Raw genomic sequence first — 23,897 nt, 5'->3', positions numbered from 1 at the left:
ACTCAGCTTAGAAATGAATCATTCGCATTTGTACGGATTTCAAATAAACAAACGGATTAAAACACAATGGGTGGAGCACGCAGAGCATTTAAAGGCTGGTATTGTACTAAATGAGTCTACAGACGCTCTCATTGTCGCTCTTTTTGTAGGACGCTGCTGTGAGGTGTCTCACGAGTCTTGGCACACTGGTGAATTGTGGTAATGGATTGTTCGCAGGGTGAACAACGCAACAGCTTTAACCCTGCCCACACTAACAGGATTTGGATGGTTAGTGAGAATGGAATTAGCTAATCAAGGAGAACATGTCATCCCAAAGCCTCATCCAATCAGCACCTTATGTTCTGCTTAATGGGATCCAATTGAAGGGTAGACCACTTTGTCTGGGGCCACCAGGGACATCCAGCTCGAGCCAGATTGCAAAACTCAGAGGCTCGGTGTCAGTATTCAGAGGCATTTCACGAGGAACTTTCGAAGCTTTAGTGGGAGTTGAAGTGTCTGTGGCACAGAACAGATTTTCTTACACTGATTTTGATCCATCCGGGCCTCCATGTTTACCTTCACAGTGACCTTATATGCTGACCTCTGGCTGAGACACCTGCCATGTTTTTCAAAAAGAGCTGCACTTGCAGTTTGTTCATTTCAACGGTGTTACCAACAGCGCCGGACTGTCCAAAGTGCTTGTTTTCCTCAAATGATTACATTTTAAAGTTAAATAGAAAAACTAGAATTGTATGATATCAAGATATATCCATGCTGCTTGATGGGTGATCATTTCTAAAACTGTCAAAGTAACTTTCATAGTAAGTTTCATAATCTCATTTATTCCTGCACAGTACACAGAAAACAAAGCAGTTTTTAAAAAAAATTTTATATAGGCTGCACATTATGTTCTCATGCAAAGTTTTAACTTGTGATGTTTAAGCCAATAAGACTGAATCAAAAAACAAATTACTATGAATTGACAGTGGAACTGTATCAACATTATGGGAATTCCCATAGGGAGCATTTCTGATTACCATTAAAAGCTTTTACAGCTAAGTTTACAGATAAGGATGTATTGATGATACATCCTCATTAAAAGTGACAGTTTATTTCTGTTTGTTACATGAAATCGTTGATCTTGACTCTGGTTTTTACTTGTTATTAGACTAGAATTTATTTTGTCCATCTTTAATTCACAATTTATACAAAAAACACTTGAAAATACTTAGACTACCCAAGAGAAATCAGTAAATTGTACAAAAAACACGAATACAAACTATATGCACCCAAAAGAGTCAGCAGCAAAAATTAGTTAGTGCATAGTGCTGCCTTTGATTTCTCATATATTCCATATATATACACAAGGATATAGGGACTTGGAGGTGTGTTTTATTAATTTCTGTCAGATTATCTGTCTCCCCAGGGTCTCTTTGAGACTACCTCATTGCTCCCACATAAGCTGTCTTTCCCTAAACTTAATCAGAAAGGTTTAGGGGGGGTGATTGGATTAGCGTAAGCCATTAGCAGTAGTTAATGGTCTTTCCTGGTGTTGATAAGTAATACTCACTAATTGCCCAGGCCCAGCAGACAGCTGACACCAGCTCACAGCGACAGGTGGTCCCCGCTGAAGTCATTGCTCGCCACAACAAGCAGGGACAGATCAGCGCAGTCAGTGCGGCTGCGATTCAGACACAAGGAGGGACGTTTTACAAAGTTTAGGGGGAGCAGGATGTTGTTCTGTGAGGAATAACCTTCAAACATCAGAAGTGAATTCTCTTTCGGAAGGTAAGACATTCATTTGTGAGATATATGTGTTTGTTTTTGGAGAGAGGGGGAGAAAATACTTTGATATTAAATTGAAGCTGTAAACCTAACTATTGGCAGGCTATGTTTTGTTTCATTTTTCTACTAGTAAATTCTTGGGGAAAAAAGCAAAACAAAATATATCTTTTTTTCGCCGTTTTCTGCATTGATTTATTCATTTACTGAGAGAGTTTTAACTGCTTCCTGATGATGTACATGTTGATCTTTTGGTCAGTGCGCTGTGCACAAAAAGTGAAAGGTTTACATCACGAGCTCCCTGCGCTCAAGTTCACATCAGAGACATTTATCATATGAAAATAAGAAAACCATATAATACTGGTATTTGTTGGCTGCAGTGGTTCTAGAATCTTGTTTAATATTGATTCAGATTTGCATACCAGGGAACATATCAGATCAATAAAAAGCATCAGCACGTGTCATTTTCGAGTTGATTTCCTGCATCTTTTGTATCCTGTAGATGACGCGAAAAAAGGTTTCAGATTATTCAGATTCAGATTATACATTAGATTCGCTCTGTTTGTGCTCCGAACAAACTGCTCCGTTATGGGATTAAGAGATTTCTTTTCCACGCGGACATGGATGAAATTTAGAGAACGTGTGATGTGAAACCTCGGGCTAATCTTGCCTTTAGAAGAAAGGAGGGATCTGAGCTCATCAGAAACAGCAAAGAAATGTTTCCCACGTCAGCCGTCGCAGGAAAGGTTTGTGTGCCTGAAATTTAAACGCAGGAAAAGACGATGAACTCTCAACAACTGAAAACACAGACTCCACTGGGCACTAATATCCAATCCAAGTGTTTTATTAAAGATATTTTAGGAACTCAAAAATGACTGTAGATCATTTTTGAAAATCATAAAAGTGGTTAAAAGTCCCTGGATGGGAAGAAAAGAAAATCCAGTTGAAACTTTAACTTTACTTTGAGTATGCTTTTGTTTTTCATTCTATTTCTTTATTAAGCTCATATAAATGTGTGATACCACAGCATGCAAAGCATGTCTGCTTCTCTGTTTGGGGTTTGTGTTCAGCGCAGATATGCTGAAAATCACAGCGCCACTAACCTTGTGTCCTTAGCATAAATGGATCCTAAATTAATCAAATGGACTGGCACACTGAATACCTCAGCAGGATTACCAACAATAATGCAGTCTACTGTAATAAAATATTGTCATTTCCTTGAGGTTTTTAAGGCAAATTGCCCGAGGTTAATTTCCTTTTCAATGCTCTTTATCTGATTTTAAATGAAGCCCTCTTTTAAAACAGAAGTGTTCTGTAAAATAGAATATGAGAAAATAGCAACAATCAAATGCTGAAACTGAAAAATTCTGTCCCACAGAGGCTGAGTCTTACCACTCTGTGAGTAAATAGTTTAACAACTTAAGGGACTTTTCTTTGTGCAAAATTGCAAATAATTTGGGGATTTCATCAACCATAATACTTAATATCATTAAAACCAATTCCACAAATGCATGTAAAGGTACCACAATGCAAAAGTCAAACAAATAATTGTTGTTGTTTTTGTTTTGTTCTTCAGCAAGACAATCCCAGATGATATTTTGAACGGATTACAACAGAGTGGCTTCACAGTAAAAGAGTTTGGGAACTGAAATATCTGCCTTGTAAATCCAGTGAAAACTTGAAACACATATGAGCTGCTAATATGCAAAACATTTTACTCTCAAAACCGTAACAGTCAGTTCCCTAAGATGGCAAACACTTACAAAATGTTGTTTAAAAGCTGGTTATCTCTGAATGGGACTGAGCGGGTCTGATGAATGTTAAAGAACAAGGGATGCAACACTGCAGTAAACATGCCCCGTCCCAATTTTTATGAAATATGTCTCTGGCATCAAAGTACCAATGAGCATTTATTCAAATACAGGTAAATAAAGACAATGAAACATCTCTTTTCAGCATTTTGTAGATCTGTTTTTAGTACTATTGGTGATTACTGTCTCTGTTGGGTTGTATTCTCAGTATAAACAGTAACTGCTGGCTAATTGAGCACAGTTTAGTCACACAGTGTCAGCTAAGAGTCAAAATTTTATGATCCACAGCTGTTATATCGTTGTGTTTTAAGTTTTAATGTTATGCTGCCGAGTTGTTTTAGTTTGCTCAAAGTCTTGTGTAAATCATCGTCTGTGTATCTGTCTCAATAATCCGTTCCCGTTGTGCACAGCTTGGTTCATCAGCACCCACACATGCATCAGCACACCCGGCAGCATGTCTTCGCTCCCATCCTGCACCAACCCGCTCCCATCCCACCGATCATGATGAGAACTCAGGACAGAAACGTAAGGCTATGCGTCCACGGTAACTCTGCCCCTTCTTTGCACCTCACTGCCACTCAGCCGTCTTTCACCTTTTGCCACAGCTCAACATGCATCCTCCCAGACAAACACCCAGGACCTATTTTGCTCCTGTCAGCGTCATTCACAGAGCAACACAGAAGTCCTTCAGATCTACAGTGAGTCCTACAACGATCAAAAGAGACCAGTCAGTCTATGAATACAGCCAGATGACTCCAGATACCCTGAATCTTTGAATGCTATTATAAACAGTAGATTATAGAATATTCAAAGCCTTCACACTGTTACGGTATGAAACATTATTCTTAAATCGCTTCTTTTGTTTCTTTTTTTGCTCAACCTCAGCCTATCTTTATGGGATTTGAAAATCACTGCATTATTTACGTTGCGCACGGTGTCCCAACAATTTTGAAACCATGGTAGTATAATTTTTTTTAATGACCTTTTTTTTCTTTTCAGACACAAGGGAGATGGGGTGCAATGCATGTCTGTATTGCATGGAGGATTTACTACCACCAACAACTCGAGGTTTAACTTGATCCAGAAAAAACATATATTCCCCACATTATTCAGTATTCTGAGAGAATTTAGAATTCATTTTCCTCTTTAATCTAAGTGTGAAATTATTAAATCATGAGACTGTTTTTATGATAAGAAATGTTTTTATAGTTCTTATTAAAATGTTTAACTGAGTGCTATTTGCTTCCATGTATTCACTGTTATTTGTATACACAGAAGGTCTGATTAGATTAAGAATTCAAGTTTTAAGACTTCCAAGAAATGACTACACCTGTTTGATTCTTTTCACAATAATGGCGTGCTTTGTACTGTGTAGCAGTGTACTGTCTATGCTGTTTACTACACAACTGCTGGATTGTATATAATCTCTTATTGCACCATTGAGCTTTTTTTGTTGTTGTTTGCTTGTATAGATACACTTTTATAAACTGTATTTGATGCTCTATTTAACAGAAAATGAACCAAAACCCCAAAAGTCTTCATCGAGAGCTCTTACCCGAGTATTCAACCACAGGTCTACTTGACTCGGTGCAACCTAAAGAGTCACACCAACCATGCTGCTCATCTTTAGGTGAGTATGAGCCCAGCAGTGTAAGAAATGCCTTTTTCTACAGCTGTGTGTATGTGTTACGGTTTACTTCTCACTGTTTAGACTCTCCATGTGAGGTCTCGCCATTCGGAAACACCGCTGACAGGAGTGAAACTGGAAATATGCCGGCAAATATGAGTGAAAACAGAAGCCATCCCTCTGATCTTCACCCATCTTCATCAGCATCCTGCAGCAGTCACGCAACACCATTGAAGGATGTGGACCGACCTGCAAAGCGGCTCTGGAAGAAGAAACTTGACGGCAAAGAGAGAGACATAAGCAACCAAAAAGACGTAACAAAAGATTTACCCTTTAGGGACAAATCCTGGCATTCAGAGGTGATTCCTGAACCTGATGGAGGAGGCAGCGGCTCATTTGGCGGGAAGAGGAAGCTTGAGGATGACGACTTTCTTCAAGTGAAGAGGGTGAAGCAGGAAACCGAAGATAACCAGAGTGATTCTTCTTTGACTTTACACTCTGACCCATTTTCGTTAATTACACCTCATGCACATCCATCCTCACATAAGAGTATAAGTAGTTTATGTGTCTCAAATCCTAACGGTTGTAGATGTATTATCTCTCATCCAGGCACAGAGTTTCATCCCTACCAGACTCCGTCACGGGACCCTACCTGGAACAGCAGGCTGGATTTCCATTTTAGACAAAAAGCCCTCAAAGGTTATTTCTTCAACTCTTTTTATGGTTTCTTTACACCACCTCTTTATTTCCCCCTTGCACTGAGGCAGCAGGAGACGGTTCGCCACAGACGGACACAGGTTTTTTTTCCACCGCTGCAGATGTCAACTCCCTCTTCCTGGTCTTTTAGTAACAGCCTATCTGAACCTCTCGAGTCTCCAGAGTCTGCCTGATGATTATGGTCACTGGTTGTGCATTTTCAAAAAAAGCATGAGGTTCATTTAATAAATCAAGGTTCCGGTTATAGCTCAATAGTTGATAAAGCTCTTCAAATGTAAGAATTGAGACTTCTGAAGTCGATTTTACTGTGGCTGCTTTCACTCATGAGTTTAATGTTGGATTGAGTTTTAAATGAGTCATAGACAAGTCTAATAAAACTAGTGGTCGGGGTGTTCTGATTACTGGAAATACTGGATTTCAACTTTGACCCGGTAACAGCACTTAATCTATCCAAATCCATCCAATAACAGAGATATTTTTTTTCTTTTGTCTGGACCAGAACCTGGCTTATATAAAAAAGCAAGAAACAAAGAGACAGACACGGAATGTTATGTATTGAATAAAAAAAATGTATTTAAAATGTACAACATTCAAATCTGGCAATATTTCAAGGCTACAATAAAATAAATGTCCTCTGAAATCCTCTGCGGAGCAACGTCTCGCTTGTTCTGTAGTTTTGTAGGATATTATGTCTCCTCAGCAATTCATCAGCACCAGAGGTAGCGTTTTTCCACTACATACAGTACAGTTCAACACAGCACAGCTCTTTAACACAAATATATGCAAACAGAAAAAGAGACCAACCTTTATTTCTATACGTGCGCTTCAAAAGCAAAGCATCTGCACAAATAAGTTACCTGTGATTTTTGTGTGTTGGGGTTTCAAATGACTTCCCAAAATAAGGAAAAGTTTCTAGTATCTCTTCAGTTACTTACAATGACCTGCAGCGGCAAAACAAAGCAAAAAGAAAACAAAGAGAGAAAAGCCGACAGTACCGTACTATCCAATGGAAAAACTCCAAAAGAGTTGGTGAGAGCCGCAGAGACGATAGTGTGGTTTACAAAACCAGTGCAGGAATGACCTCAACGGAACAGGAACTCTGAGGATACGCCGGGATCCAAAGTGGCGGGTCGTACAACACACTTGCTGTAGTGATTGCTCTCAGATTGCCTTGGAATGTCACATGGCTGCATGTGCCAATCCTACAGCAGCGAGTTGCTGTTCTCGGATGGAGGGCTACTTGGATCAAAACGTGACACCTTTCCAACACCAGGAGCTGCCCAACTGATTCATGTATAAATTAAATGGCTATGACCACATTTTACTGACACTACAGTGCAATAAAATATGCTTGGATTCATTTTTTTATGACACTTTCTAGAGCTACAAAACATGATAAAAAAAAAAGGTCTGATTGGAATGTAACTTAATATGCTTCACTATGCAACAGGTGCCGATAGTTAGCTTTGATACTAAATAGCTGCAAGTTTATTGACGAAGATCGACGAAGAGTGGACAACCAATTGCAAGCAGTCCCTGCCTCTGAAAAGCCGCTTGTGACAAGTAAATACAAGCGGCACACGATCCACGAGCAGCTACCGACCGCTTCACAATCCGCACACGGTTCCTCACCAGGAATGGCACATGCTGATTCTGCAGTTATGCGCCGCTGCCAGGATAATATGGCGCCGGGATCCCTTCAACACAGAGCTCTTTTCTCCAGCAGCTGCTGCTCGTCATTGTTATTCGTGGGCATTTAATAACAATAATACAGATTTAAATAAATAAAACGGCTATACCTGAAATAAAAGAAGTAATTCTGTAGTTGAATGATGTGCGTTTAAATTGCCCGACTTTAAAATTCTTTAATAAATCACCGTCAGTGCCTAAAATACTTGAATATCCTTATTTTTTAGATATTCTATTCAAGGAGAGGTTGTATTCAAAGAGAGATTGAGCAGTCCAATAAATTATTTGAAAATGATAAAATATATTCATAAATAGAAATTTGACAAACTATTTCTGTTGACGACAGTGGCCAAGCAGTATCAGCCTGTGGAAAGTGATCTGGGTCAGTGAATCACAAGCACCAAAACATCTTTAAACGCCACATGACATCGACCGCTTTCTGTTTTATGCGCCACTGGAAAGCTTTGGGGAGAAAAACATCTATTAGAGTCCCGTCTTTACCCGAGCTCCACTGCAAAATACACAAAAAGCAAACAACCTGCAGCTACGCTGACATTTGACCCATCAAACCACATCCATGCCCAGGCCCCTCGCGACCTCCGTCAGAGCCTGGACGGCTCCAGAAGTCCCACCACCGTCGCAGTCCTCCTGGGACAGTCCTCCGGGCTCGTCCTCAATGTGAGGAATGGTGCTCATCACGCAGTAAACTGGAGAGTCGCTGCCTCTGGGGCTGTGCTGAGACGACACGTCCTCCCCTCCGGAGAGGTCCGAGGAGTACGAGGAGGAGGAGCTAGAAGAGGGCGAGGAGGATCCCGTGGGGGAGCTTCGGCCGCTCTCTGGCGTCACGGCAGCCCTCTTGTTCCGGCTGCTGGTTCTCTGACTTTGTCGAAGGCTTTGTGGCTTTTTGGCCATGTTCTTCATGATCTCCTTCGTCACCTCAACAGTCTCAAAGCGAACCATGTTTACTTTTAGGAAGCCGTCAACATCCTTCCTGTATCTGTGAGGAAAGCACCCAAGCAACCACATAAAATCTTTACTCATTTTGGAACTAATTCTATTGACCCAGGGAGCTGAAAAATAATGTGGAGATAAAAATGGCTGTTTTAATTGTAATCGGCTTTCAAAATACTCACCTGAAGCGGGAATGTCCAGAGGGCCATTTCAGCTCATGTTTCTTACGCAGATGAAGTGTGAGAGTGTAACACCATGAGAAGACCTTATCACAGATGTGGCATTTATATTTTGACATCCCCCCAACCTGTTGGAAAATGTAATGAGTAATGTTGATAAAATAATATACGAGGTTCCCATATGTTTTCCAAATCAAAATTCCATATTTTCCAGGCTCAAATTTCAAGAATCTGTCCATTTTTCCATCTATCTTCAAGATCCGACAACAAGCATCTAAATGGATTTTAAGTAATATGGTAAACATGAGTGTTACTTTCTGACCATATGTGCCATTATGCTGTGAAATGTTTCCTAGAAGATTGTAGTTGTGGGTGTTGTAGCACATACAGATCAATTAGGACTAAAATGGCCACACAGGATTGTATTCAAGGTGCAAAACAGTGAAAACACCAACATTTCTGCCCAAAGTGGAAGTAAACGACGTGGTGCTACCGAGTCTCCTGTTTCTGCCCCATAAACATATTGAATTTACATTAATAGATTTTTATAATGGTGTCTACTTTTCATACATAAATACGCAAAACGAGACCGATACTCCTCAAGACTGCAAAGCAACCCTGAATCTCATAGCGAAGCCTCAGTAATCACACCAGGTTGTGATGATGATCTGAATGTGGTCGGTTGGTGCTTACAAACCTCGTGGACTCTCTTGAAGTGGTGGCTCATGGTCTGGAATGTGTGACAGGAATAATCGCATCCCTCCACCGTACAGTGATACACGGTGCCTTCGTTGTGAACCTCGGTGTGCTTTTGGAGATCCCGCTGGTTCTTGAATCTGTCATTTTAAAGAGAATTGAGAGAAATAAATTACGACTGACATGATGGGAAACTATTTAGGGCTGACTGGAATATTTTGTGGTGGGTGTGCAAACAGTCCTGTATGTTATTAAGGTATTTCTTAGATACACATGAAAATTAGAAGATACTTACAAAGTATCCTCTGTCAACTTTAATGCTTTATTTTTAATAATAAACTGGATCTCCAACAAAATTCCTCTCATTGATATTCCATCATTTTAACACAGAAAAACAGTAATGGACACAGAACTCACAGATTTGATGTACTGTTGTTTTGGAAACTGGCTTGTAGGTAATGAAAAATAACATACCGTATTTTCCGCACCATAAGGCGCACCTAAAAGCCTTAAATTTTCACAAAAAAACTGCTGTGCGCCATATAATCCGGTGTGCTTTATGTGAGCACTGGCTTCCAAAATCTGTCACTGATACCACCATTTTGAATTTACCGCGGGGAGCGCTGAGCATTCATCGGGGCATTAAGCCCCCTCCGCATCACTCACCGCTCTCCGCCACGTTTACTTTTGCCGTGCCTCTTTGCTCTCGTACATTGGAAATTAATGGCAACTGGCCCGTTGCATTCGGTGTGAATCCAGGGTCAGGCGGATCCCAGCCATTCACTCTGAATGGGGCGAAGATTGTGTTGAGCTCGTACTTAGCGATTGAATCGTGTCATCATTAAAGCTTTTGCCCATGTCCCAGTGAGTGCCTGTTCTTCAGTCTGAGATGGGTGATGCAGATGTGCAGTTTATAAGTGTAAAAACGACAGACGATGTTGTCTTTGACCGTCGGACCATTTCCCGCTGACACAGGGACGTGATACATACACAACATGTGCTGGCAGCGATGAACCAATCAGAGAACATTAGGTAATACGTACGCCTTATAATCAGGTGCACCTTATGTATGGGTTAAGTACAGAAATGGACCCCAAAATTGAGGGTGCGTTTTATAATCAGGTGAGCCTTATAGTGCGCAAAATACGGTATATGATGCTGCAATTTAGAGATGAATGCTTCACTGAAATAGCTGCAAATTCACTTTTTAATGGAAAACTCATGGAAAAACTACGTCGACAGAGATTTATGTTCCAATTTTCGGACAGTTTTTTTTGTTGTAAATGTATCACACACAATCATCTGTTTATAAGGCCTACCTTTTGTCACAGAAGTCACACGGGAATGGCCGCTCATCACAGTGGCGGAACCTGATGTGGATCTTCAGGGCTGCCAAAGTGGTGCAGGTCATATCGCAGAAGGGACACTTCACTTGATTCACTGGAAGTAAAAGCAATAAAGCCAGAATGACTGAAAGCTGGTGAACAGATGATTAGCTTGCGTCATAATTCATTTCAGCATATATCACTTCTATACTTCTTCCAAAAGAAGTGCTCAAATGTATATAACTTTAAACTGAGGTGTTCCAAAATGAACAGAAATCAATTTGTGGATGACAGTCATGTTGTAATATGAGCGGCCACTAAACGGTCTTTACAAAGTCCCACCGAATTTGTGCAATGTGTGTGAAATTTGAAACTTCCCTAATAAACACCCCAAAAAGCACTTCAATCAAATAACTAAATTACAGTTTATATTTAGAAATTTTACTGGTTTTCCTCTACTTTATCGTCCTAAATGATAAATGTCAAAGTTGAAGCACTTGAAGGAGACAAAATTTAAAATATCAACTGTCTCATAACCAGATACAGCTGAAAACTATGGACGGTTATTACCATGCTGACGAATGTGATCCCTCAAAAGCCTCTCACTGGAAAAGGCTTTGCCACAATGTTCACACACCAGCGACTCTGTTGGGAGCACCAGGATCTTTAAAATACATCACATTTAGAACACCAACATCTCTTATATACGATTTCCCACAGAAAAATCCATTTCACCTATCGGCTCAGCCTGTCGGTGGAGGTGGTCAAACAGTTTTGTGTTGCTGGAGAACATGCTGCCACATGTAGGACAGGCGACAAGTCTCTCCTGAGTGTGACTCCGCATGTGCTCTCTCAGCCGGTACCTGATCTTGAAGAAGGCGTCGCAGCCTGTGAGAGAAACATGAAGCGTCACCCTGTGTGAGAGCAAACGCAGCAGGACAAACACCTGGTCATCTCCTTCACAGTCATACCTGCCCAGTTGCAGAAGAGCGCCTGCTGCTGCTGTGGAAGAGACTGCTGCTCAGCACTTTCCACATGGTTGTCCACATGACGGTAGAACCACTCAGGATTATTGAATGTACTCTGCAGAAAGATAACAAATTAGTCCCCAAATAACAGTGGTGTTATTAATATTTAAATAAACAATGAATAACTTAAACTTAAAATGCCTACATCACAATGCTCCCACTGGCAAACATATCCATCTGACCCTTCTGGCACCAGGTTGCTGCTGTGCATGCCTTGGTTGCAGCTGGGTAGGTCAGGACGGGACTTCAGCAGCTGTGACCCGACAAACTTAAGCTTACCGTGGTAGTTGTGGAAATAAGCATGCACCTCCAGCTCTGTGGGGCTGCCCATGGACAGAAATTCACATCCATTCCAGAGACATGCATATTCATCTAAACAAGGAGAGGACATTAGTGTTATGACAAACTGTCCATGTGATATTTTGATACTGTAATGCTTTCCTGACTCACCCAGCTCCTCCAGAGTGTCTTTGTCTCCCAGGTAGTCCTTTAGATGCAGGGACATGTGATCACTCAGCTCCTCCATGGTGTGGCCCTTGAAGCTGCACGAATCCCACTCACACACCACCTCAAAGTTGTCTAATCTCTTCGTTGTCATCATGGTGGTAAGTGAAGTGTTCAGCTGCTGCTGTTGCTGCTCACACCCAGTCCTGAGCAACTGAACACGAAAACACACAGCAACAAATGTTTTAACTCTGAGCTACAACACCTTACCAACACACGGTTAGTTAATCTTATAACCAACATGGACTAAAGTTAGCCAAAATCCTGCTGATTATATAGCACAGCCTTGTGTTTAAAGTTAATATTTTAGCTAACTGTTTCGCTACCGCTCAAACTGTCTTACGTCTGAACTGTTAGTTGGACTTTTCCTAAACATGACACATTTCTGTCATTTTAACCGCCAATTTACAAACACACATTAATGTAACTAAACTTCCTGCAATGTTTTTGAAAATGTCTCTTACAAATACTAACGTCTCTGCAGTTCTATCCTCTGGGTTTGTTCTTCATCTCCTTCCCTCCTCTGAGCTTGTCTGGTTTTGTTTATTTCCGGTGTGAGCGTCAAAACGGAAGTTCTTCTTCTTCGTCTGTTATGAGCAGCAAACTCAGTTCACCGCCAGCTACTGACTCAGTGAATTAAAGACCGCATTTACCGGTAATACAGCTACTTTCAGTGTACAATAGTGCGTTTATTTTTGTAATTAACGGTAAAACTTTACCAAAGAAAAAGTGAAGTTATCTAAACTCTAAACTTGAGTCTGTTTGATGGTCAGACATGTATACCCAAACAGTGCTGATTTTCGTTCTCTGTGTAAAGCACATGGAGAAAACCCACTCAGGCATCTGTAGTTGCACTCTACCACTTAATATATTAAACTGTTTGGCATTGCTGACAACCTCTTTGTGAGTGTGTGTTTATTGGTAAATCATAGATCAAATTAAATTTGCTGAAATATGTCATCAACATTATGCATGTGATTTCAGAATAAAGAGGGTTGGGTTTTCTTAATCAGTTCAACCTTTTGTGGCTATGCTAGTGTTACAACAGTCGTGTCCTTTTCAAATCAAAAACAGTTTCAGCAGATCCCTGCAGTGTTTTCATATTTATATATGGTACATGTGAGGTAGAGAACCGCAGCATCGCTCTACTCTCTTGTTTATAATGTTGTAACAAGTTTTTTTTTTTTTCTTTTGTATCACAAGATTTCAGATTATACCCACATCATTACGATTACATATTAACGTCTACTTAAGTTACAAATCTCACCAGCCTGAGAGCACCTTGGATGCTGACAAAAAAATTAACGGAGGGAAACTTAAGCTGCTTTGCTCAAGATTCACTCCTTTTAAATCAAGATTCACATGATACTGTGAGTCTGCGACAGATCATCCCCACCAGAGGTCAGAATTTGCTGACAATCAGTCCTGAGAGAAGCTTGTCCACGAAGGTGTGTCTTCTAATGTGAGGTCGGTGAAACACATACTTTCAGTGTACAATAGTACAATTTTGGTAATTGACTGTAAAACTTCACCCAAGTAAATGAATGGTATGTAATGCAAAATGTAAACATTTTTTATGTTGATTAACTGGAATCTCCCATCTGTGATGTTTATGGGCTGGGTGCTCAGATGCCATTTTCACATTGCCAAATTAACATAAAAGGCTTTGTACACTATCTGGTACTTATTCCTTTAAAATAATCAAAATGTTCATCAAATTTACACAACACATTGCTACACAGTGAAATAAATGCGTGAACTCTTAATTCCATCCAATGAACACAAACTAAGATGAGTCCCTGAGCAGACAGACAAGTCTTTTAGACACATGGGGCAGAACTTCAGCACGTTCAGTGCCATTGCTGAGCTCTCATTCAATATTTTATGCTTCTCTGCAAATACAAGGGCCCATAACCACTGAATTATTCATGTACGTTTATGTCTGGATGGCTGATTCACAGAAGAGCGACCATAAGCATCCAAAGAATTTATTCCAAAAATTGGGTTAAGTTTCCATTTTAGATTTTCTCTTGGTTCTGTACTTTAAAAAAAAAAAAAAAAAAAATATATATATATATATATATATATATATATATATATATATATATACACTATACTATTAATATAACTATAACTATTAATAATTTCTTTTTGGAGGGTTTGCATCTCTTGTCTAAACTGGGAAAAATAATGAGAATGATGACATATCTTACTTAAAACCTTCAAGTGGATGTAACAGTTTTGAGGATAGAAACTTCTTCATTTCTCACAATGTAAAGTGAATACAACAAAAGATAATAGACCAATTGAAACTGATTTTCTAGATTCAATTTCCCCAAATAGAACAAAACAGAGACAATAATTACCATAAGATAGTAATTTGTTCTCTTTATTTTTGCAGTTTAGCCCAAATATGTTTACAAACTAATACAGTTATTAAAAGTCAGCTGTGAACCTTTTTTAATTGTTTTTCATGTGAAATATAAATGCAATTTTTTTATGGAATAGGGAACCATCACTGTGAGAACAGTACACTTTAAAATTGCTTGAATAAGGAAAATATTGAGCTATTTTCCTTATATATTCCACATTTTTTTTCTGCTTTAAACGCACCATATGCTGGATTCTCTTTTTTCACAATAGTAATTACCCATTTCTGGACAATGACAAAGCAGAAACAGATTTTTAGAGTGTCTTTGCTGATTCATTAAAAATAAAAAAGAATTGCACGTGCTACTGAGCTCTTTTGAATCCTTCTTCTGTTAATGATCCTCGTGCTGCTCTTAACAAGAGTGATTCGCTAAATTCACAGCAACTAACAGGGAACACACACACATCTTTATTAGGTCTCACAATTGATGTCAGAGTGAAAACTAAATCATGATGTAAGGAAAATGGTCAATAGGCTTGCTAGATAAGATTGTGTCTAGGAGAGGGAATTAGTCAAAACCACAGCAGCCTCCATTCTTCTTAAATGGACGTAGTTGCCTTGACGTTACTGCCCAGATTTAGATATACTGAGTAATGAGGGATGGAAGGCCTTGATTTCAAACACGTAACCAACAAACAATGGTCACCATGAATTAGATACGGACTTCCTTTGTGGAGATGGGAGAACCTTATGGAGCAACCATCAGTGTATTACTCTACTCATCAAACCTTTAAGGTGCTTTCCTGACAGTGATTTCCTCCATGATCTCATGGAAGAAAGTTTGAACTTATTGGCCACTCTACTTAACAATGAGGTTGGAGGAAACTGAGCATCATCTCACTGATACCGTGCCTACAGTCAAACATGGCAGCAGTCAATGGAGCAGCATCAGGAAAAGTCAGCAAAAGAGCAGCTGCACACTGGACCTGAGACCTGTTGTGTTGGCAGAACCAAACTACCAGTCTGTCGTGGTGAAGTCAAAATGCTGAAGCTGTCAATTTACCCATTCATCTACTATCTGTTCCTCGTCTATTGTCATGAGCAATGGATAGTGACTGAAAGAATGAATTCGTAAATATAAGAGGCCAAAATTAGTTTCCCCTAAAGGGTGTCTGAGCTCACCCATCAGGGTAGGGTGAGAAGCTCAGAGAAGAGTCACTTCTTCTCTACATCGAAAGGAGCCAGCTGTGGTGTTTCCAGCATCTGGTCAGGATGGCTTCTGCATGCATCCCAGGGAAGGTGTTTCAGACATGTCCTGCAGGGAGGAGGCCTCCTCAGGGCAGGCCCATCTCTCAGCTGGTTTGGGAATGTCTTTGTGTCCTTCCCAAAGAGCTGAAGGAAGTGGCTGAGGATCTGAGGATATCTGTTTAGCATGCTGTCCCACTGAAAGGGTCAGAAATAAGTGGGAGAAACGAATAGATTCATGGATGATCTTGGATGAGTAAACAAAAAAACTGAGAGAAAGAGAACTGTGCTTTAAAATGATTCTGAAACATAAAATGTGGACAGCTTTGAAAGATCTTAATTCTTTTTTTTTTTTCCAGAATAATGGTCATTGTAAAATCATGACTGGGAACATTTAAGTGAGATTTTGGGCGTCACTTTGCCATATAATAAAGAAGCAGTAAGTAATAAGACAGGAGTCTGAAGCGCCATTTTAATGAGTTCATTCAGAGCAAGCTGGGAATACAAGCACAATATCACAACACATCTGCAGCGGTATGACACTGTCATATCATCACTTCACTCTGAAGCCACACGCAGTCCAAACCAGACAGCATATAGGATGAGAGATATAGCACCAAGGTGTTGGGAGTGCATAGCAGCACCTGTAGTGGTTGGGTCGGATTTTGTCCAGGCAGCAGGCTGAAGAGGTCAGACACACAAAAAAAGCTTCCCTGTTCACACACTCACACAGAGAGGCAGGCTCACGGTGGCTAGGACTCGACTGGATCCCTCACACACTGCAGTCACCAAGGCCGCCGAGGGTTTCATAGTAGATGACAACCAGAAAGAGAAGGCTGGGCTGACATTTCAGCTTGAAGCGCCTCATGTCATGCTCACCATGAAAACATGTGATTTCACACAGCAGCATTTTAAAGAGCTGAACTTTAAGTCCTGGCCCATTCCCTGTCCTTCAACACCTGGAGAGATCAGCCCATTCAGAGCGAACATTGTTGAGTAAATATAGTAGGTCTCCCCTTTTATGCCTATATGGATCATTTTCTAATAATTTAGCACAACTACAGCATTACAGCTTAAAGGAGAGGGGGGGAAACAATGCCACAATTTGCTGAGTTGTTAGAAAAACTGCAGTACTCATGTTAAATCAAAGGATTTAGACGGCAATAAATGTGTTTGAGTGAAACCATATTGCTGGTGTGTTTATTTTACAGCTTTGAAAGCTACTAGACGATGATTTTAATTGTATGTACCTTTTGGAGTGATCAGAATCTAGTTCTACACATGCATTATATTTGAAAAGATCTTCCTTTACATTTATCTTTACCTGCTCAATTTACAAGCTAGAATGTGACTGTGACATACAGTCTGCTAAAATGATGCTACTCAGCCAAAATCGGGGTCTTGCATGCAAGCTGTAGCAATTACATTACAGTTAATTTGGTTTCTTAGCAACCTAACTGATGAAACCAGATATCATCCAGAACAATGAAATGAAAACCAGGACTATACAGCGGAGGCACTGTAATTAGGAAACCATAAATCAGAGTTTGTACTTTCACAAAAAAAAAACCCTCATGTGAAAACAGTCTCAGAGTGAAAGCATCTCCTCGACTTTTTAACAATCATCTTTAATACTGATCTCAGTCGTCATCCATTCAGAAAAAGGTAAAAATGCCCTTTCATACACATATTGCATGTGTACTGATGGCTCCTTTTAACGTTTGATGTCAAGTCGAACTCATATGTGCAAATTATGTGCTCAATAATATAAAGCGGTTCTATACAAAGGAATCACATACTTCCATACACATTCACATACTCACGCATAGTTTACAGTGAAATTATTTGCATTATTCTAAAAGCTCGACATCAGTGCCCATTCAAAGGTGAACTAAGTATGACAGGACAACAGGTGAGGAGATAAACCAAAGGGAAGAGATTTGCCTAATTCATCACGTAGCCTGTCATCACACATAAAAGTGAACCTTTTCTACTGTTTTGCTTCAGCTAGTCTGTTGCTGATCTCTTTACTCTTCTTGGTCACAACTCCGTCTGGTTTGGGTTCTGGTGGACACACAGAAGGTTTCTTCTTGGCTGACTGAGAACTAGAAATCTGCTTCTCTTTGGCTTTTTTCATCATCTTCCCTGTTGTGGTTGTTGGTGTCTTTTTTGGTTTGGTGCGAGACACTGGTTTATCCGCCTGTAAGAGAGAAGAAGTGATCGCACTGAGATTAAACTGATGGTAAAGCAGCAGTTTGATATTTGGGAAAATGCATCAGTTAGCTTCCTTGCTGAGAGGATATGAGAAGATCAATATGACTCTCATGTGTCTCTCCACCAAACTGAGGCTGCAGCCAGCTGCTAATTGGCTTAGCTTAACACAAAAGCTGGGAAGCGGGACAGCTAGCATGGTTCTGTGCAGAGATACTGTATTACAAGGTAGTTTTGTGATGGGTTGGGGACAGAGACTCTCTGGAGTCTTAGCACAACTATGAGAAGTTACAACATGGTTCTCTTTTCATCAAATAATCGATTGCCATTTTGTTAAAGGTGGTGCTTTCCTTTGGCATTGGTGCTGAAGTGTTAGCCATGGTAACAACAGACGGCGACAATGTTAACGTTGGACGTAGACAAATGATACTAAATGTTACAGTCTCTATGTGTACAAACAAAGCGTTGGTATGTTCGGTATGAGAGTTTTGTTCAAAGCTAAGATAATCCGCTGCTGGCTGCAGCTTTACATTCAACAGGAAAGTAGAAAGGTTTCAATTTGACAAGAATTCTTGACAAGAAAATGAACAAGTACATTTCTCAAAATGTACCAAAAAGACTCCTCATCGAGTTAAAGTCTATTCTAGCATGCAATGCATACCTTTTTTTTTTAAAAAACCTGCCACTTGAAATAATGTCAGGCAAATGACACCATGTGGTACAGGTGATCTATACATATATATATATATATGGTTAGTGCAATGACAAGAAATGATAAAAATAAATAAATAAATAAAAAAATGTGCCTTTTCTTCGAAACAACATAGCAACTTCTCCTTAAAATCAACTTTTATAGAAAACAGCACACAGAGTAGAGTATATATATTAGTACATGATGTTAGTTTTATGCTTTTGAAGAACAAAATATTTAGTTTCAGTCATTATTAGTGGTGGCAAAACTCGAGGCTTAACAAGCAGACTTGCAGGTGGATGATTTCTGGTTGAAAGACCGACTGCAAAAATGCGTGTGCAGAGATGAATGTGGCTGTAAGCGAGGCACTTAACTCCTCTCTGCTCTTCAAGAGTTGCCTCAGCAATAACAGACTGATAGAGGAGCTCCTCGTTGCTATAAATAGGTAGGTGCACAGCAACAAAGTTGCAAAACATGCTCAACTTTTGCTGAATAAATAAACCATATATACTCACACGTTGCAAGAGATGGCTGTTTCTGACAGTAATAATGAAGGGCTCTATTTCTGTGACTTAAGGAGCCGTGGTGCAAATAAAGTAGAGTGTAGATCACAGCAAATTTTCTTTAGAAACCAGAAACTAACCTAAAAGCACTGCACTCCGTGTTATGGTGTTCAAAACACAATTCGTGATTCAACTTTTGGAACATATTCTTGTTGCTGTGGACCTAAAAGAGTAAAAAAATCATCTTGACGGCTTGAGTTGCAAACTGTTACCACACAAACGGACAAAAGCTCAACAGATAGTATCTGCAAAAACCCAAAATGGATAGCAACGGTTTCCACTACAGTGCCTCGCAATTATATGAATATAATAAATATGCAAGTCATGGACATTCATTTGGAGTGGAGCAAAACATTTTGCTCAATGTAATTTGTAATTTGCACCGTCACCAAAATAGAGCCTCAAACAAATGGGGAGATGATTTTTTTATTAATTTTTTTTCCCTTGTTTACCCGACCAGGAAACTGGAAAAACACAGCAGCCATCTAACCTTCCACCCTCCTTCATGAACTCATGTTTATGACTCATGTCAGTTGCTAAAACTACAAAGGCAGTGCAGGCTGAGAGGTGGGCGCAGAATGAACATGTGGCCATAGTTCTGGGAGAGTTGCATCTAGCAGCTGGGTGATACGCGTGACTGTGGCTTGCACGGCCCAAGATGCATACTGTGTGTCTGTGTGTGAACAGTATGCACATTCGTCTGAACAGTCTGAGGTCAGCCTCCATGCCTTCCAGAAGAAACAGAGAACACACCTGACTACAGCTGGTTTAGAACAGAGCTGCTCTCAGTCTGAGAAGTCCTACAAGAACGAGAGAGGGAGTGGCCACATGAACACAACACTGTAGATACACGATCAACCATTTAAAACCATTTGTTTCTACACTGTTGACTTCATGTAAGCTGACATAAATGTGCGTTAAGATGATCTTAATTTGATCTCGATATTGTTGGGAACCAAAAATGGGATCCTATTTATATCTCAAACAGAGGGATTCAGTACAGTACACCGAATTGTGTCATCATTGTAAGTTTTAGCACTTTACCAACTGGTTTATCTACATGACAGCGTTATAAGGATGGCACCGGCTGGAGCTGTCATGATATCAGATCTTTTGGTTCAATAAATTACACTTGAATAAGGAAGTAAAGAACTCTGAAAATTGTCCAAAAGTCCAAAATTGAAATCAATGATATTTTGGTTTTATTGGCTGAAATCAAATTATGAGTATATTTATATTACAAATGCAATACTCACCATCTAATATCATGATTATTGACAATACCCGTATATCAGAACCGGGGCTGTCGCTATACACTAGTATTTACTAGTACTAGTAAAGAGGGAAATAATTATATTATTTTTTGATAATACACATATGATAACATCTCGATTTAAATTCTGCTAATAAAACCAGAACATAACTGAATGCAGATTGGTTTCAGTATATTTTCTAAGATTTGTTACCTCATGTTTTGCAAGCTGACTAAAAAGGACAAAATAACCCCCCCAAAAGTAACTTTTTTCCTTTTTTTTTTTGTGTTCACAATTCTCTAACGATATCACCATAATGTATACATATATTGTTATCATGAATGCTTTTGTGGCCACTATAATCGTGTCGTGAAAATCTGATATTGTGACAGCCCTAATCAGGGAAACCACCAGTTACCACTAAACACAAAAAGCTTCATATTGAGATCTAGGATACAGCGGGGTTAACACAGTTTTAGAGAAGACAATAACGAAGGCACTATATGTCAGTCTTCATGCTTAGTGGAAATAATTGAATTCAGAATAGAAGTAGCAGTAGCATTTAGCAGGCGTGGACAAAAACCCATGGATCTCTCACCTTGGCCGGCTCCTTGCCAGGTTCGCTGTACAGGCTGCGTATCCTCCTGCGCTCCAGCAGCTTGTTGTCAGTCGACTGAGCCTTCACCTGCTCCCCCTTGAATGTGGCACTGTAGCTGGTTTCCAGACTCGTTTCCTCCCCAGGTGGTTTATACTGAGATGGAGCTTTGATAGGCTTCACTGGTTTCACGTCCTTATATGCCTTGAACTCAGTTCTAAAACGACACAAGGACAAATCAAATATCCTGAAGTCTGCAGCATATGTTTGTGTTCTTTAATGATTTTGTTGAGAGAAGACAAAGCATCCTCATACTGGAGAAGATGGAAACAATCGATAACATCAAGGATCCATGTCAGCTCTAACAGGTTTTGTGTTACAGAAATAGTTAAAAATGCACACTCTCTATGTTAGATATGGCTATTGAAGGGGAAACTGGTTATCCCGAGCAGCTCTTTAAATGTGGTTCATACACGCACTTACATGCACCCACACACACTAAACTGATTCATTAACTAAATGAGAGTTCATGTTGGCCATCCGCAGGAGAGTCCTCAGAACGTATCTTCAAATCAAAAGCACAGTACTAGATTCGCAGGTGATTTCTCCTCATTGTAGACCATTTTTTCTCTTGAATTTTGTCAAAATTACATTTTCAAATAGATCTCCAAAGTTCTGTAAGAGGCACATGGGCAGGAAGAAGGCTCAAATCTAAAGGCTCAAGGGCAAAAAAAAAAAGAAACTTGCAGGAGTTCTGTTGTATCAACAGGCTACAAAGGGATGATTTAACAATCCGCTGTGAATGAATGTGCATATTCATCACTCCTGCAGCTATTCCTGAAATATTGACGAATTTGTGCATTATTAATCCCATACTGTGAAGAATTTGTTACACTGACCTGTTTTATCAGTTTAAAGTAGTATTACAGTGTGGAATGCTTCAGTGCTTTAACAATTATTTATGTTCCTAACTGAAGGCACTGGCACTATTGTACTTTTTTTTTTTTTTGGTGGAGGGGGGGGGGGGGGGGGGGGTTTGGCTTATGTTTGGCTTGTCATGTCTTTATTGGATAGGACAGTTGGAGAGAGTACTGTACTGTACCTCTTTTAACCTAAATGTTACTACAGGGGAGCCAGAGTGAAGCTTTTCTTCCATGAGTCCCACATAGAATGTGTCAGGAGGAAACTCATGTAAGAAACACACAGGATTACATTCAAACCCTTTCACTGACATCGCTCATTCATGGCTGTGGAATTGATTTGGTAGTAAGACCAAAAAGGATAAGGCAGGGACAAAAAAAATCAATGTTGCAGCTCTTATCTGTGGTACTATGATACTTGTTTGTCTGGATAGGTTGCAACAAGAGACTGTGTGATCTCAAATATCTTCTGATGGTCTTCAAGTGATGCTTTAACACCAGAGCCTCTGTGGGCTGTTGTTTCAGACCCCTGTTGCTGGAAAACAAATGAATAGCTAATATTCAGATGGGTTTGAGTTACAGACACATGCTCACCCTCATACTTACCTGTAGCTGCTGGAAGTCGACATAACCTCTTTTATCTGTCTGTTGAGAGCGTCTGCAGCTGCTCTGCCTTTCCGCTGCTCTGCGCTCGCATCTGCGGGCATCTGTCCCTCCGTCTTCTCACCAGCCTTCCTCTCTGCCGACTTTTCCCTCGTCACTCCTTTCTTCACCACCACATCCTTAGACTCTTTCTCCTGCATTTTCTCTTCGATTTCGCTCTTCTCTATGCCGCTCTCGGCCTCGGCGGCCGCATGCTCTATCTTACCACTAGTGGTGGCGGTGGGACTGGGTTTGGGGATCCATGGATGGTCGTGCTTCTTGGGTATAGGCCACGGTTTATAGTCCTTCTGATACTGAGTTTCGTTGATGAACGGGGCTGGCGGCGGCGGCTGGTACTCGTTTCTGGGTTTGCAGCTGGGCTCGGGGCGCACTCTCCACGCCTTGAAGTCTTGGCGCATGACGGACGCAGAGCCATCTTTGCCCGCTGCGGCACCCGTCGCGGGCGGTGCCTTCACAGCCTCCTGTCCGTCGGGATGCGGCTGGGTTTCTATGGCAATGGCACCGACCTTCTTCAGTTTGGGCTGCGGGTGATGGGGCAGGTGTTGCACGTCGGCCACATCGGAGTATTTGGTGAAAACCAAAGGCACCGCGATGTCACCTTTATCCAGCTCGGTCCAAAAGCGGTTGATGCAGCAAGCACGGGTAATGCAAGGCCATGCCATAATGTTCAATTCTACGAGGCTGGTTGAGAAATACGTACAACAAAAAAGGAGACTCAAATTCGGGTATAAACGTGTAAATAAACGTCGTACTTACGACGTGAAACCACTCAGATTTGGTCCGGTCAGACTTAGTCCTCGGTTATGCAATTCTGTTGAACAGATCTGATCTTTGCAGAGACTGAAGGGAAAGGAGCCTGAACGCCTCCCTCTGTCTCCTCCTGCAGGGGACTTTTTAATACTTTGGGGCTCGCCGTGGAGCGCACATTGCTGTCTGTTTGCGCATCAAAGCGACCCCACCCACTCTGGTGTGATGCCCCGGCTATGCACTGTGTGTCTGCATGTTGAACTATCCTGAGCTCGTCAGCATCTGGCCAGCAGAAAGGGAGGAGACAGTTATTAACCCCGTGCTGCCATGTCAGAAACTTGAAACTACAT

The 23,897-nt window shown here is 40.6% G+C and overlaps 2 protein-coding genes across 4 annotated transcripts; both read right to left on the bottom strand.

Annotated features, from left to right (window-relative positions):
• Window positions 1–6,472: 6,472 nt before the first annotated feature.
• On the bottom strand, window positions 6,473–12,843 carry LOC140314199 (histone H4 transcription factor). Of its 2 annotated transcripts, none has more exons than XM_072392309.1 (10): window positions 12,753–12,843; window positions 12,235–12,442; window positions 11,930–12,156; window positions 11,728–11,839; window positions 11,492–11,644; window positions 11,327–11,401; window positions 10,751–10,871; window positions 9,433–9,571; window positions 8,739–8,863; window positions 6,473–8,602 (listed from the first exon to the last, which is right to left on the bottom strand). In XM_072392309.1, exons 2-10 carry the CDS (start codon window positions 12,383–12,385, stop codon window positions 8,170–8,172), a joined length of 1,536 nt encoding a protein of 511 aa, XP_072248410.1. In that variant the 5' UTR covers window positions 12,386–12,442; window positions 12,753–12,843; the 3' UTR covers window positions 6,473–8,169. The 2 variants fall into 2 exon arrangements, with proteins under 2 accessions (XP_072248410.1, XP_072248409.1); XM_072392308.1 differs by having other exon boundaries at window positions 12,763–12,843.
• Window positions 12,844–16,356: 3,513 nt separating this feature from the next.
• map6b (microtubule-associated protein 6b) lies at window positions 16,357–23,831 on the bottom strand. Of its 2 annotated transcripts, XM_072392307.1 has the most exons (4): window positions 22,744–23,831; window positions 21,221–21,434; window positions 20,123–20,169; window positions 18,019–18,104 (listed from the first exon to the last, which is right to left on the bottom strand). In XM_072392307.1, the coding sequence occupies exons 1-3, from the start codon at window positions 23,460–23,462 to the stop codon at window positions 20,155–20,157; spliced, it is 948 nt and encodes a 315-aa protein (XP_072248408.1). In that variant the 5' UTR covers window positions 23,463–23,831; the 3' UTR covers window positions 18,019–18,104; window positions 20,123–20,154. The 2 variants fall into 2 exon arrangements, with proteins under 2 accessions (XP_072248407.1, XP_072248408.1); XM_072392306.1 differs by lacking the exon at window positions 20,123–20,169 and having other exon boundaries at window positions 16,357–18,104.
• Between the last annotated feature and the right edge of the window lie 66 nt (window positions 23,832–23,897).

Source organism: Leuresthes tenuis, unplaced genomic scaffold, assembly GCF_036924035.1.
Source record: "Leuresthes tenuis unplaced genomic scaffold, fLeuTen1.0.hap1 SCAF_9, whole genome shotgun sequence".
NCBI lineage: Eukaryota > Metazoa > Chordata > Actinopteri > Atheriniformes > Atherinopsidae > Leuresthes > Leuresthes tenuis.
The sequence above is the reverse complement of the archived record's forward strand: the minus strand, read 5'-3'. Positions and strand labels throughout refer to the sequence as shown.